The sequence below is a fragment of the Vombatus ursinus genome, unplaced genomic scaffold, assembly GCF_900497805.2.
Source record: "Vombatus ursinus unplaced genomic scaffold, bare-nosed wombat genome assembly UNPS02009994.1, whole genome shotgun sequence".
Taxonomy (NCBI): domain Eukaryota; kingdom Metazoa; phylum Chordata; class Mammalia; order Diprotodontia; family Vombatidae; genus Vombatus; species Vombatus ursinus.
This window is the reverse complement of record NW_020949772.1, coordinates 6,386,044-6,401,684: the sequence shown is the minus strand read 5'-3', so window position 1 is coordinate 6,401,684 and position 15,641 is coordinate 6,386,044. Positions and strand designations below refer to the sequence as shown.

The following is a 15,641-nucleotide window of genomic DNA, read 5'->3' as shown; positions in this document are numbered from 1 at the left end:
AGATGGAGGAATGAGGAAGACAGATGGCCTCCAGACCAATGGGCTTTAGCCCTGTCCAACCCACCTTAGGACCCCTGGGACAGAGGCTGAAGGTGGGGACCTACCTGTCTCAGCAGGAAGGAGACTACATCGGTGGATTCCCAGTAGCTGGCGTGGAAGAGGTGGGGGAGAGCCACGGTGGGGAAAGCAGTGAGGGCATCCGGACAGTATAGGGCATAGTCGATCCGCTTTGTTCCCCACCATTTGGCGGCAACTGGCGGGAGAAAAGGCTTGATGACCGAAATATGGCGAGATAGAGACAGGGAGAGAGGGGAGAGATGAGAGAAGAGAGAAAAGTGAGAGAGAGGAGAGAGATGAGGAGAGACAGAGACAGAGAGGGAAGGGAGAGACAAGAGGAGAGAGAAAGGTGAGCAAGGAGAGAGCTGAGGAGAGACAGAGAGCAGGAAGAGACAAGAGGAGAGAGAAAGGTGAGAGGAGAGAGACGAGGAGGAGAGACAGAGAGAGAGAGAGCGGGGAGAGACAAGAGAAGAGAGAAAAGTGAGAGGAGGGAGATGAGGAGGAGAGGCAGAGACAGAGAGAGCGGGGAGAGACAAGAGGAGAGAGAAAAGGAAGAGGAGAGAGATAGAGAGAAGAGAGATGAGGAGGAGACAGAGATCGAAAATGAGAGAAACAGAGAATGAGAGAGAAGGAAAGAGAAGATGTGTGTGAGAGATAGAGAATGAGAGAGAAAAAGAGAATGAGAGGGAAAGAAAAAATGAGAAAAGGAAGGAAAGAGAGAGGATGTGTGTGTATGTGTATATGAGAGAGAAAGAGAGACAAAGACAGAGATAGAGATGGAGAGACAGAGACAGGCAGAGACAGAGAACGAGAGAAAACAGAGAAAGGGAATTAGAGAGAAGGACAGAAAGAATTATGAAGGGAAAAAAGGATATGTATGTGTGAGAGAGAGGAGTGGAGAAAGGGAAACAGGAAATGAGGGAGAAAGGGAGGAGGAGACAGAGAGAGACAGAGATAGAGAGACACACGCACAAGAAGAATAGAAAGGAGAGATGAGGGGGCTGACCCCTCCCTGCCTAGCTCAGCCAGTCCCCAGGTGCCCCAGCTGGGTAGCAGACCCTGCAGTCTGCTGAGCATGATGCTGGATTTCTATGCCCCAATGGGTGTCCTGAATGGCACTCCAGACCAGTAGGGTCTGATAGAGGAGCAGGCCTGGGTCTGTATCATTCAACTTGTCCATCTTTGCAAGCAGGCAGGTGCCGGTGAGGCCTGTGGTGAGGCCCAGCCTCAGACACAGGGAGAGAGACCACACAATTGCACTCCGCAATGTCTCCATCCTTAGGGATGCTTCTACCTCTGGCTTGGCCTTCCCTAACCCTGGACCCTCTGGGTGTGCTCCATCCTAGGGTCAGGCTTCTAAATTGAATGGACCACCCCATGGCCAGGCCAGGCCTGGCTGGGGAGGGGGAAGAGTGCCTAAAAGGTGTTCTCTGAACAACAAGAGAAGACACATTTTGCAGGTAGTTTCAGTCACAGCTGAAGAAGCCTCGTGCTTAACGTCGGATGACCCAAGTTCAGTCCAGATTCTGCTTCTTATTAGCTATGGGACTGACACTGGAGGCCAGCATTCTGGGTCTCAGTTTCCTCATCTGTGAAATGAGGATGTCACTTGCACCACCCTCCCCAGAAGGTGGTGGTGAGGATGAAATGAGCTAATGTTGATAGAACCCTTTGCAAAAAGATTCAATAAGTAAATGTTGGCTGATGTTACTGATTCTGGAGATTTCTAAGCATTGAGCCTCAGATTCACTGCCTATGTCTGGAAATCAGGGTTCTTTCTCTCCCTGCCTCCCACCCCCACTACAGCCACATGATAGAGAACCTCCCCCCCCCCCCCCCCGCTTCCCCTCCACCCCGCCTGCTTCAGACTTAGGAGAGGTGGTGCAAAAGGAGTCTGGCATTAACGGTGAGAAGCAAGCAAAAAGTCTCTGAGATCCGGGTGTGTCAAACAAGCCCAAAAGCATGAGAGACAGAGGTTAGGAGCGGAGCAGCAGGTCAGGGTGGGGGCATCAGGCCAGACCAGTTTCTCTAACGTCTCCTGGCATAAAAGCAAACAAGCAGGCGGGCACTGCTGCTGCAGAGGGCTCTGAGGGACAGCTGTGGGGACAGCTCGGCCACCGTCCCAGCATTCACCTCGGAGGTCAGCCCATTCTGTTTGGAGTGGCTCTGACCAAGAAAAGACTTGTTCCTGATGCTTACCCACAATCTCCACCACTTATGTAGTGCTTCTTAGTCCTGTCCAGAGAGCCAAGCAGAACAACTCACATCTTTTTTTCCCTCTACATGACAGACTGTCAAAGGCTTGAACATATGTACCGTGTATTCACTCCTCCACCCTCCAGCCTTCTCTCTCCCCTGTCTAAACATTCCTAGCTCTGTGTATAACACGGACCCAAGGCTCTCAACTGTCCTGGCTGCCCTATTCTGGACACCCTCCAATTATCAACGTCCTTCCTGAAATGTGGTGCCCAGAACGGAATATAATCCCCCACAAATGCTCTGACCAAGGCTGAGATCATGTATAGGCAAGTGCATGTTTCTGCGCATGTGGGTGTCCACACACACACCCAAGCACACTGCTCTTGGAGGGCTGACTGTCAGGCCAGTGCCCTTTCCATCCCCCTCGCAAAATGTTTGGACTCCTAAAATCTGCTGCTGGTATGAAGTTGTACCCTCCCCTGACTCTCATGGCCTACCCACTTAGGATCGGCCAGCAGATTTCCCTTCCTAATTCCCTTGGTTTCAGGAAAGCCTTTTGGGCTTTTGTCTTTCTAGGCTGTAGAGGTCTTGCTTGTCTGCCTCTAGATGGCTCCTCCAGTCCCAGCTGGTTGACATGTTCCCAGAATAAGCCACCAGGCCTACCCCAGGGAAAGCAGACTAGAGGTTTGGGCGAGAGAGTATTGGTTATCTCAACTAATTTAAATATCAGCCAGCACCCATACCCAGACCCTCTGGCCTTAGTTCAGCTTTCACCACCCTGGCCCCCAGCACAGGCAGAGAAGGGTTAGTCTTTAGGCCCAGCCCAGCAAGGACCCCAGGCAGAACCCCCCCCAGGACTCTCTGGGAAGTGATCCTCACATTTTTGTGTCTAGATAGGCAGGGGAGGAGTGAAAATGTGCCCAGAAATAACAGTAGAGAGCATGTCTTGTGGAAGAAAGAAGGCAGAGGGCTGCCTTCCCCACAATACCTTCTCCGATGTCCAGATTGGGGACTTGGTCCAGGCTTGGACTCAGATCCCCCGTCAACCTCTCTCTTACAGGGCTGAGGGGCAGCTCCCCTGGCTGAGGCCTGAGCCTCTGGGACACCGAGGTGGCTGGGGGCTGCTGGGGGAGGGCAAGCAGGGACAGGCGCCTGACACTGGGGGTGTGACTGAGGGCCGATGGGGTCTCTAAGGAACAAAAACAATGATGCTCATTAACACCTGCAAACAGGGCTATAGGAGAGATACGGAGCCTGCAACCCCCTCAGCCTCCCCACCCCAGCAGAGATCTTGATGGAAAAGTTGGAGCGTTAACGACTGATCACCAGTGGCACAGGCAATCCCAGACGATGGGAAGAAAAAGCAAGAGATGATGGAAAACACTGGATTAGCCAAGACCAGAGGCTCATCCTGAAGTCATCCAGACCCGAGACTTCACTGTTTGACTCAATGATTTCTTCCCAGCAGATTTCCTTTCCAAATTCTGGGCTCAGACTGAAAGCAAAATTTTCTTCCTTCCTTCTTTTCTTTCTTTCTCTCTTGTTATCTCTCTCTCTCTCTCTTCCTTCCTCTTATTCTTTTTCTCCTCTTTCTTTCTCCCTTTCTCTTCCTTTCTTTCTTCCTCTTTCTTTTTTCCTTCCTTCTTTCCTGTATGATGTTGGGCAAGTCATTTTGCCTCTCTAGACCTCAGTTTCCTCATGTGTAAAATGAGAGGGTAGAAGAGGGAGGACCTCTAAGTTTTCTTTTCTAGCTCTGTGATCCTCTGATCTGTTGTGACTGAACACACTTGGACAGTCCAAAGCAGTCGGAAGGATTATGCTTGGGACAAACCAAAGTGGGAACTGTCAGAGGCTATGGTGACCTAGCTAGGCAGGCATGGAGGAACGGGAGCAGGGATGCAAATGGACAGTCACTCTCAATCTGGAAGAGGGAATGCCCAGTAGGTCTTCCCCCTAATCACAAGCTAATACACTGAAAATCAGGCCTAAATGCCCTGGCCAAGTCTTAGGGTTTTCTGATGGCCGTTTGAAGGGTCCAGTGTGTCCTAACACATACTCATACACACTAGTATATGTCCTGGCTCCCAAGACTGCTGGTGGGATGGAGGTGTGCCCTCCCTCCCAACTCCCCCAGGGTGAGATGTCTGCCCCTCTCACTCATTTCCCAGGGGGTTTCCAAGCTCAGCCAGGATCCTCTATTCAATCTGGTTTCTTCCAGTTACCATGGGCCATGTCCTTTAGCCTAAACATAAACTCAGGTCTCCCTTAACCCCCAAATACCTTCCCCCCCCACCCCCAGCCACCTCATGCGATCATCTCCTTTCTTCTTCCATTTATGGCCACACTTGCAGAAAGGGTTATCAACATTTATCAGCTCTACTTATTTTCTCTCCACTCAACTCCTCAGCCCCTTGCCCTGGCTCCCCGTTCCCAGTGGGGTCTGGTGAAAGAGCTCTCTCCAACGTCCCTCATGACTTCTGTCTATATCCAACAGTCTTTTCTTCAATCTCTCGGCGATTTTTTGACGCTGTTGACCATCTTTTCTTTCTCTGGCACCCATGATGCTGGACTCTAATGATTCTCTTCCTAGTTCTCTGATCCCTCCCATTTCCTTTGGAGGCTCTCCCTTCTCCTAAATCTCTTGAGCGTGGGCATCTTCCAAGGCCCCATCCTTTATTGCCTTCTCTTCTTTTCCCATTCTCTCTCTTGGCAATTTCCACTGCCCTCTCATCAATCACTGGCCTCCACACAGAGGGTTCCCAAATCTTTTTCTTTCACTCCAATCTCTCCCTGGGATTTCCAACTTCAAACTTAACATGTCTAAAATGGAATTAATAAGCTACCCCGGCCTCCACCCAAATCTGCTTTGCTTTTACTCTCTATTTCTACTAATGCTTCAGTAGACTATAAGCTTCCTGAGGGTAGGAACTGTTTGTTTTATTTTTACTTTGTATGTGTTTTCTATACTTGTAAATGCTTGCTTATTTCCCAATAGAAAGTAAGCTTCTTGAGGGGAAGAACTCTTTTTTGACTTTTGTCTTTGTATTCTCAGCACCTGGCATAGTGCCAGGCACACAGCAGGTGCTTAATAGATCTTCATGGATGGAATGATCGAGATCTCTGGATTCCCAGTGGCTAGCACAGGACCAGGCACATAGGAGGGAGCACTCTCTCTTCCTCCATTTCAGACTGGGCCCAGTTTTAATCTCGTCAGATTTTCTGGCTCCATTCCCTGCCATGTGGGGCCATTTCATCACCTGCCTCTCTTCCTGCCCCCCCTCCCCCATTCCTTTAATTTGTTCTTCTAGAGACCCAGAGGGCTCAGGCCACATGAGGGGCCCAGATTTGAGCTGGGCTGCTCATTGGATACCAGGGTCAGATTGGGGATGTGGAGGGCTGCCTCAATCATTGCTTTCTCCCCCGATTCAACAGACACGACATTGGACTCTGGGGACACAAAGGCAAAAAAAAAAACGAAACTAGCCCTTTCCTCAAGAAGTTTACATTCTGCTAGGGAGATGTAATTTCCTCTTTAGGAAGTTCGGAGGGATTCTTCTCAGTAGCCCATATTTCCCTTCTCTCAAGTATGGGTCTGAACTTCCCATCGTGATGCTTCATAACCCCTCATGGAGTTCTCTAGTTAGAGCTGCTATGCTATGACAACAGCCCTTTCTTTCTCCCCTCCCATTGAGAGCTGCCCGCCTTGGCTACAGAGGGGTGTATGGGCATCTCCAATTGCTTTGCTCCCAGAGTCCCCTTTAAGGAGGTGGGCCCAGGTAGTGCTGCGAGGTCCAGGCCAGAGGGAGGTACTGTGAGGGGCTAAGCTTCAATTCCAACAAAGGCCCTTGGATAAGACGAATCCTGTCCCGGCTCCTCCACCCACCCTCCTCCCAAGGAAGAGAAAAGAAGTCGGAGGGACCCCCAGGCCCCACTTACTGTTGGCGATATTGGAGGCAGTGTAGCTGTCTGCCATGCCAGACACCTGGCTGGTGATGCTGACCTCACTGGCCCGGCGGAAGCCACGGAAAGTGGGGGCCGTACCAGGAGAGGAAGGGGATGCGTTCTCCATGAAGACAGCATTGTGGGACTGGATGATATCCGCTGCAGAGAACAGAGGGATGACTCGATCAGACTCTTGGACTTCTCGGATTCGTCAGCCAGCCAGCCAGCCCGCAAGCCCACCCACCCACAAAGAGCCAAGAGCCGGGGAAAGAGGCGAGAGAAGAAAGGTGGGAGAAACCGCCAGCCCCCCCACACGACACGCCCCTCTGCCAACGCCGCCACCACCATCAGAGATTCAAACCAAAGGCCACAGGCTAAAGAGAGGAGGCAAGAAAGATTACAGGGAGCAGCTGGGGCCAGAGGGGGTGGGGATCAAGAAGCTTCACTGGAGCATACAGCTGAAGAGAAGAGAGAGAGACCCCAAGACAAAACGGCTTGGCCTCGGACGGAGCCCAGAAAGTCTAGAAGCACAAAAGGCGACCAAGCTAGCGGGATTGGGACAGGCTGGGGTGAGCACGGAAGGCAGCTCCTACACCCCTCAGTGAGGGGTTCTGCGTCTGTTCTCCCTGCCTCCCCTCTCCTCCACGTGCCCCCCTCACATAAGCAGGGATGTTAGACAACGGCACGCCGGATGGCAGGTCCTCTTTCCTCGCCAACTGCAGCTTGTTATGGCCCTGTCCCACTGGCCCCCACCCTGACTCCTGGGGGGAACTCGCTTCCTTGGCTCCATCCTGAAATCTGCTCTGGTGTTGATGGTTGTTGGCATGCGGTCCTAGGGTGTCATCTCCTATCTGCCTGCTCAAGGACGGACAAGTCACTTAATTGCTCGACACCCCTGGTAACTCACTGGATGGTAAGTTAACAAAGAGCTGCTGATCCATATTGGTGGAGGGAACTTCCATGCTGGGAGTGCCCTCACTGATGAACTCATGGGGAGGGGGAGGGGGTCCCTGAGTGCTTTGGGTGCTGCAGGGAGGAATTAGTTTCAGGAGGAACTAGGTAACTCAGGATGAGAATCAAGAGGAAAGCTCTCCAACGAATCATCTTGCCCAGCTTGCTAACTTCCTTTTCTGTACCCCACTCCCCCTAGCACTGACACAGCCTGGCACAATACTCAGAGGATGGCAGCTGAAGGCAGTCAGGAAGGCTGTGTTCAAATCCTGTCTCTGACACTTTCTAGCCATGTTACCCCCACGGAGTTGTTTCTTCTTCTCGAACTTGACTGGCCTTTCAGGTCACAGCCAGCTCTAAACCTAGGATCCTCTGATTCTCCCCACCTCCATGTTCTAGGTAGGAAAGGAGGCCTGAGGGGCTGTCCCAGGCCTGGGAAAGAACAGGTGACATCTGGGTTGCCTGACTCCCCGCATTCTATCCCCCCTGGACCCATTGTGCTAGACAGAAATTCCCTAAAGAAGCACGTTTCCCTTTTTCTTTCTTTTTTTTTTTTTGGTGAGGCAATCAGGGTTAAGTGACTTGCCCTGGGTCACACAGCTAGTAAGTGTCAAGTATCTGAGGATGCATTTGAATTCAGATCCTCCTGGCTCCAAGGCCAGTGCTCTATCCACTGTGCCACCTCACTGCTCTGTTGTCCTTTTTCTTAATGACTCCTCTCTCTGTCTTGCAAAGGCACCTCTCCACCTTGTTCCTACTGACTTCTAAAACGAAAATAATCCAGCCATGTGAAGGAGAGGACTGGGGTGAAAGTGCAGAATCTGGGTGACCAGGGGACATTCCCTGCCGAGGTGACCCCAGACCCAGGGCACAGTACTGGGCTGAAGAGACTGACGCCACTTTGCCAATAATCTGGATGAACCCAGGCAGAGGCTGGGTGGGACATGAATCCCCCAAGCCGCCCATTCCCTGCTCTTATGAATATATCCAGTTTGGGTGTCTGAGCTCCGGACCCTCTGGCCCATGTTGATCGACTTCTTGACTCTCAGGATGCAACACAGAAAACCCTGAGCTAAGACAGTCTGGACTGACCTTTATGCTGAAATGATAAAAAGGATCCTGTGGAGAGGGAGGGTGTTTCTAGTTTTCCTGCCCATGTGAACCTCTTGGTCCCTTCTCCCCCTACCTCGTCTCCAGGTTTCCCCCAATCCCATGTCAATGAGGGAGCCTCTGGGGACAAGGCAGGGGAGCTCTTTGTCCCAAGGGTTGGGGGGAGAAGATGCAGGGAGGGTCCAAGTCAGGAGAAGATGCCAAGAAAGGCAAGTGGCTGTCTGCAGCCTCACCAGTCAGAGCCATGCAGCATCCCTGAGAGAGACAGAAACACACAGAGAGAAAGATAGAGCCACAGAGAGAGACACAAGACAGAGTGAGAGAGATAGACAGAGATACAGAGACAGACAGAGCCACAGAGACCGACACACACACACACACACACACAGACAGAGACACAGAGAGAGAGAGAGAGAGAGAGAGAGAGAGATGGGGGGGCGGGGGGCCTGTCTCTGAGCTCAAAGCCAAACCAACCAGTGGGGACCCCTGGGGCCTGAAGGCTTCTCCTAGAGGGTCTGGGGGGAGGGAAAGGAAGAAGGGAAGGGAAGAGCTAGCTGCTCAGCAGAAGCTCCTAAGTTCTTACCTGCCCAGAGAGGCAAGCTGCTCTTCCCCTCCTCCCACAGAACCTGTGAGCACCGGAGCTGGAAGGGACCCAGGAGACAGGGTGGTATAGTGGAAAAGTATATTGAACTTGGGCTTTCTGGAGACCTGGGCCTGAATCCTAGCTCCAACACTTACTAGCTTGACTTTTCAGCTTCTGTCTCCTCATCTGGAAAATGGGGATATCAAGGAATATGCTACACTCCATCACAGGGTTGTTGTGAGGAAAGAACTTTGAATGGAGTAGGAGGAAGTAAATGAGCACTTCTTGGAAAAGCTTGTCATGAGTGAACTTTACAGAAGAGGTGGGATGGGAAAATGCTTTGACGGTTTCAAAGTATTCTAGAAAGGAGAGTGATAACAATGAATCTAATCCCCTCATCAGATACAAAGGGAAACTGAGTCCTAGAGAGGGGAAGCCAGTTGCCCAAGCAGACACAGTGAGTTAGCGGCACCAGGCAAGAATCTGGGCCCTCTGATTCTCAATCTAGTGTTCTTTCCCCTGCAGTAAGTGAGCTGCCCTTCAGAGTTTGAGCTGGCTTCCTTTGGTCAGTTACATGTAGTGGACAGGAGCAGGCTCGAGTACACCCCTCCCCACCTCCAGCTGGCAAGTAAAATAAAAGCAAGCATTGCTGTCACGCTTCAAGATTTGCTCATTTGGTCTTCACAACACTTCCAGGTAGGTGCTATTATTATCCCCATTTTACAGACGAGGAAACTGAGGCTGAGAAGGGTTAAGTGACTTGCGCAGGATCACACAGCTAGTAAGTATCTGAGTCAGGATTCAAATTCAGTTCTTGACTCCAAGTTCAGAATGCCATCCACTACACCACCTAGCTTCCTTTAAGTGAAAAAGGATGTCTTTGCTTCTCTTGGCTGAAGTTGCTCTGAGATCCTCAGTTTCCCCATCTAGAAGATGAAGGGGTCTGGACCAGATAGCTTCTAAGGTCCCTTCTAGTTATAAATCTGTGACCTTGTGATCATGGAGGAAGGGGGAGCCCCCGGGAAAAGCCTTCAGCCTCATGTGGCCAGTGAGGGCCCCCCCCACTCCCGCCCTGAGCCAGCACACTCCACAGATGCAGGGGGGTGGGTGGGGGTGGAGAGAGGGGCGTTACACACACTCAGCACAGCCAGAACTTTTCCTGGACCCATCTTGGCAGCTCAGCACGGGAACGGGGATACTGGTTTCCATGAAGCTGTCCTGGTGCTGGAGGGTAGCCAGGGGGCCGCCCTCCAGGAGTAGCACAGGGTTGTTCTGTACTGTCTCGACTAGAAGCAGACAGGGAAGAGAACAGAGAGGACAAGAACACACAGGCATGTGACCACAATCCTGAGCGGGCAGCTCCCCAGGGATGCCCTGGGCTTCACCCACAGGCCAGCTGCCCCTGGCACCGGAACACGAACCCCCAAACAACACAGCACAAGAACCAGACAGTGCCCAGAGGCGGACGAGGGAGTCTTTTCACAAAGGACCCAGGTCAGCACTGGCTATGGACACAGAATGAATACACATAGAGCTGGAGAATGTAGGAACGGCTGGCATTAGATGGTGGGGGGTGGGTCAAGCTTGGCCTGCTCCCAGAAACCCTAGCTGGGGGGTATTAAGAGCATACGCAGGGATGCCGGGGTCATGGGCTTGTCACTAGCCACGTGAACTTTCCCTGGGCAGCCCCTTCCATCCTCTAGGTTCATGGGAATGCACTCAGAGGGGCTGAAACAATTTAACAGTAATCACCCTCCTTGCCCTCTGCACAGGAAGCCACTGGTCAGTGGCTCAGCTGGAAGGCTTAAAGGTTTTCCCTGAGAGTGTCCAGTGGTAAATTCAAAAGAGGGATGCACCTTCTATTTCTTCTGGGTCTCCCCCTGTAGGGGTCTCAGACAGTGGCACTGACCAGAGGAAGGAAAGGATTTCCCTGGATTTCCTGGGATTCCCAAGGATCCAGACTGCTTATTTATTAAGGATATACTCCCTCCTCCTCCTCCTGGCCCAGGCTACTCCATCCGTCTTCCTGCCATGATGTTTAGAGCTGGGAGACGAATGAAAAGCAGACGATGGGTTCATCCCCGGCCCCACGTGGGCCAGAAGAGGGAAAGGCATCATGTTCTGAGAAGGGACAAAGACTGAGAAGTTTGAAGCCTGGGCATGTGGACAGTCCCCAGAGGACAGAGCAGTGCTAAGTGGTCTAAGCAAGCTGAGCTGTCTCAGGGAAGCTTGGCCTGGAAGAAGTGACCAACAGGCCCAGTAGTGGGAGCTAGATGGACCTGGGTGAAAGAGGGGGGAACCAGGGCAGCAGAAGTCCAGACCCACCAACCAGAGGGTACCTGGGAGGAGCCAGTCCTATCTAGGACAGAGAAAGGGTCCCCTTACCCAGCAAGGTTGAGCAGCCATCGCCCAGGGGGAAGCGTTGGTAGCGGGGGATGTTGAAAGGGGGCAGGGCATGGAACCTCTTCTCCAAGAGAGGTTCAAGACGGGAGGCCGAGGGGTCCGCAGGATGGAAGAGGTTATACACTTGCTGGCAGGCGGGCCGAAGCTGAAAGACTGCAGAGGGAAAAAAAGAGAGGCTAAGTGGGCTGGGGGCAGGGCTCTCAGGGTCAAGGGACCAGCCCTGACTCAAATGAAATAACACCTATAAAGTGCTTTGCAAAACTTAAAGCAGTATATCAGCGCTATTGCTGATTAAAAATATTAGTAATAGTGATAATGATGATTCTAAGTCTGAAAATGGAGGGAGGGGCTTGACTACATGTGACTTCTCTCAATTTAATAACCTACTATCTGCCCAGAGTCTGTTTTTTCACTTGGAGAATGGGGGAGTAATACCCACCCTGCAGGTCTGCTCCAACATGACAGAGATGTCATAACAGAATTATAATTATTTAGCTATAGGGGAAATATGGATCAGTAATAAAGGCGTATGGGGTTGGGGAGCAAACAGAAAAGAGAGACGTGAGGGCAGGCCAGTCCTCCACGAGGGGTCTAGGGCACCCCCTGGTGGGTTTCTGCCCTTGGCCTTGGTGCTGGGGAGAAAGCGGGAGAAGTTGAGGGCCCACTCCTGGCCAGCTCCCCTTTTCAGGTCCGGGGACTCACCATCCAGGGTGGGGATGACCGTCTTCCTTAGGGCCAGAACCAGCCCCAAGGGGGAGCCAAAGAGGAAGAAGTCTGAGATCTCAAATTCAAACTTTCCAAGGCTTCCAGTTCCATCCAGCATGGTGGAGCTGCTTGAGCGACGGGAGCTGGGGTCATTCCGCAACACGCTGGAGTGTAGACTGCAGGGGAGAGGTCAGGCCCCCGTGAGACGGGCCGTGTCCTGAGGCTCTTACCCACCAGAGCTTGCCAACACCACCCAACCTAGGGGTCAGCGAGGAACGACACCAACTGTGCTGCCCAGCCCCTGGCCAATCTCCTGCCCGTGCAGCTGAAGTGGGAGCCAGGCTCACCCCAGAAGAGGTCCCCGAAGGAAAGCCTGGCTTTAACCAAGCATGGTCCCATTCGCCCGGGTGAATGGAAAACAGTCTGCTCTAGGGAAAGGTTCAGCTAGGGGGGCAGGCCGATCAATCAATCAATAATTGGAATTCATTAAGTGTATACGATATGCTGGGCACTGGGGGAGCCCTCAAGGAGCTCACATTCTATAGGACAACATCTTTTGCCATGAGTAGGATGCACAAGTGGGTAGCACCCGGGCGCTTCCGCCTTGATCCTCAACATCCTTTGGGCTGGCGAAACCCAACTCAGCATCACCAAGGAGGCTTGGGAGGGGAGGATTGGCAGTAGGGAAAGTGAGGAAAGTTCTTTCTTTTGGGTGTAGTAGAAAGACCACTAGATTCCAAGTTTTGAATCCTAACTCTGCCATTAAGATAGCTGTGTGACCATGGGCAAATCACTTAACATCTCTCAGACCTCAGTATCCTCATCTATCAAATGGGCCACTTGAACTAGGGCATGGCGCTGCTATGAAGAAAGCCCTTTGCCAGCCTTAACTTGCTCAAGAAAGGTGGGCCATCCTATTAATTTTGTTGGAGAAGACAGCATGGTGCAGTAGTAAGGGCACTGGGCTTGGAGTCAGGAGGACCTGGGTTCAAATTCTGACTTGGATGCTTACTAGTTGTGTGATCCTGAACAAGTCACTCTACCTCTCAGTGCCTCAGTTTCCTCATTTGTAAAATGGGAAGGTTGGACTTTAAAATCCCTCCTGGTTCTTTCAGTCTATAACAGGACAGACCTCAGATTAACATAATCACCCCCACATGGATCAACTAGAAAGGGGAACAGTGAGCCTCTGAGCTATTCCAACTTTTAATCTTAGAAAGTCCTGGGATGACCCTACCCAGTGCCTCCCCCCCCCCCATTACCTGGAGAGAAAGGCCTGATGCTGTTTTATAGTGTCCACTTCATAAGTGGACGAATCACTCCTCTTTCTGGGCAGCTGCTTCTTGGGGTCCTCGCCTCCATTGCTGCGGGGGATGTCAATGTTGCTTCGGCTCAGATGACGGCTACTTTCCAGGTTGGAGCTGCCGCTGCCGCTGCCGCCGCCACTGCCACCGCCACCCCCACCACTAGAGCTGACGCTGCCGCCGCCGCCACCACCAGCATTGCCGCTGCCACCTCCGCCGCTGCTGCTACCCCCGGCGCAGTGTGTGTTGTTCACCAGGATCCCGGGGGACAGGAGGTCAGTGTCCTGGAACAGTATCCCCACCAATCAACATTTCTGCCCAGGCACTGAACCAACCCTGGGCTCTGCCCCCATCTCTCTGGGATACTGGGAGAATGTCCAGAACAGACTTCGGCAACCTGCCCATTGGAGAAGGCCAAGGGCATCTGGGGAAGGGACCTCGCTCATTCAGTGCCTGCCTAGGATCATCATCTGCCATGTCACTGGACGCCATTTCATCAACATTTGCCAAGATGAAAGCACTCTCCCTTAGTACTGTATGAGCCGGTACTCTTCGGGTACGGAGCACTGCCTATTCCATCAGGCTTTTTTGGTGTTGCTTCATTCTGCTGCTCCCCCCTTCTATTCTTTGTCATATGTCTTATGTCATATGTCCTCTAGGATGGAGAGGAGAGTGGGATGCATTGGGGAATGTAGGGAATGTAAAAACCAGATAGCAATAAAAATTCACTTTGTATTTATTCTGTACCCACACTGAATCCCCCTATTATGAAATCACAGGCTTAGGGATCTCTATGCCAGGCCCTATCCCTATTTCTTCCCTGTTAGATTGTAAACTCCTTGAGGGCAGGGCCTGTTTTCACTTTTATCTCTGTATTTTCCACTATCTAGCACATAGTAGGGGCTTAAATAGATGATTAAAGATCGGTTGATCAAAAAAATTCCTGTTGATTAATGAATGCATGGTGAAAAAGAAGGCTGAGGTGCAGAGTTCAATTCCTTCCCAGGGCTTGAAAGCGTTTCAAAGAGGAGCCGTCTGTCAGCCAGAAGAAGGCATTGTGGTTATGGGAAAAGTTACAAGAGAGACCTTGGTTCGAGGCTGCCTTTGACCCTTAGAAGCCTCTTCAGCTCTCTGAACCTATAAGTGTCGCGGCCGCCCACCCACGTGACCCACCTCCAATGGTGGTAGTTAGGGATAGCCTGGGAGAGCTGTTATGAAGTTGAGTTGTTATGACTGGTATCATAATTTAGAGAGCTCGCCCCAGCCTCCTCACATGCTGTGTCGATCTAAACCTCTATTGAGCACCTACCAGGTACCCACAGGCACAAGGCATAGGGCAAGAACCTGCAGCCTCCAGGCCACATGTGGCCCTCTAGGTCCTCAAGTGCAGCCCTTTGACTGAATCCAGACTTCACAGAACAAATTATTAAATGCATGCTGTGAACAAGGCACTGTGCCAGGGGCTAGGGATAGAGAGACAAACAAAATGGCCCATGCCCTCAAGGAGCTTAAAATGACAGCAATAAGAGCTAGTATTTACAAAGCTCTTTGAGGTTTGCAAAGGACTTCACAATACGTTATCTCATTCGATCCTCACTACAACCCCAACAGGTAGGTGCTCTAATTATTCCCATTTTACAGTTTAGGAAACTGAGGCAGACTGAGAAGTTAAGTGACTTGCCCAGAGTCACACAACTTGTAGGTGTCTGAGGCAGGATTTGAACTCAAGTCTTCCTGACTCTAGGCCCAGTGCTCTATTCATTAGGCTGCCCTGATGCCCAAGCTTACAGGGGGTATCTGTGTCTGTGTCTGTGTCTGTGTCTATATCTACATCTATGTCTATGTCTATATCTATGTTGATATCTACATCTCTATGTCTATATCTATATTTATGTTTATACCCATGTTGATAGCTACATCTCTATGTCTATATCTATATTAATATCTATATCTCTGTCTATATCTATGGCTATGTTTATATCTACATCTCTATATGAGTGTTTATATCTAAGTTGATATCTACATCTCTATATCTATATCTATATGTTTATACCCATGTTATTAGCTACATCTCTGTGTCTATATCTATGTTAATATCTATATCTCTGTCTATATCTATAGTTAGGTTTATATCTACATCTCTATATGAATGTTTATATCTAAGTTGATATTTACATCTCTATGTCTATATCTATATGTTTATACCCATGTTATTAGCTACATCTCTATGTCTATATCAATATTTGTTTATATCTATGTTAATATCTACATCTCTATGTCTATATCTGTTAATATCTATATCTCTGTCTATATCTATGGCTATTTTTATATCTACATCTTTATATGAATGTTTATATCTAAGTTGATATCTACATCTCTATGTCTAT

General features: G+C 50.7%; 1 protein-coding gene across 5 annotated transcripts in view; it reads right to left on the bottom strand.

Annotated features, from left to right (window-relative positions):
* The window catches only part of PITPNM2 (phosphatidylinositol transfer protein membrane associated 2), a 256,108-nt gene that overhangs the window by 14,977 nt on the left and 225,490 nt on the right, over positions 1-15,641 (bottom strand). For 2 of the 5 annotated variants that reach the window (XM_027853474.1, XM_027853478.1), the window contains 7 exons: positions 13,213-13,538; positions 11,948-12,126; positions 11,228-11,398; positions 9,979-10,128; positions 6,193-6,357; positions 3,245-3,445; positions 105-253 (listed from right to left, as the gene is read on the bottom strand). In XM_027853474.1, coding sequence (XP_027709275.1) covers positions 105-253; positions 3,245-3,445; positions 6,193-6,357; positions 9,979-10,128; positions 11,228-11,398; positions 11,948-12,126; positions 13,213-13,538 — 1,341 coding nt within the window. The remainder of the gene's footprint in view (positions 1-104; positions 254-3,244; positions 3,446-6,192; positions 6,358-9,978; positions 10,129-11,227; positions 11,399-11,947; positions 12,127-13,212; positions 13,539-15,641) is intronic. The other 3 variants (XM_027853476.1, XM_027853475.1, XM_027853477.1) reach the window with 3 other exon arrangements.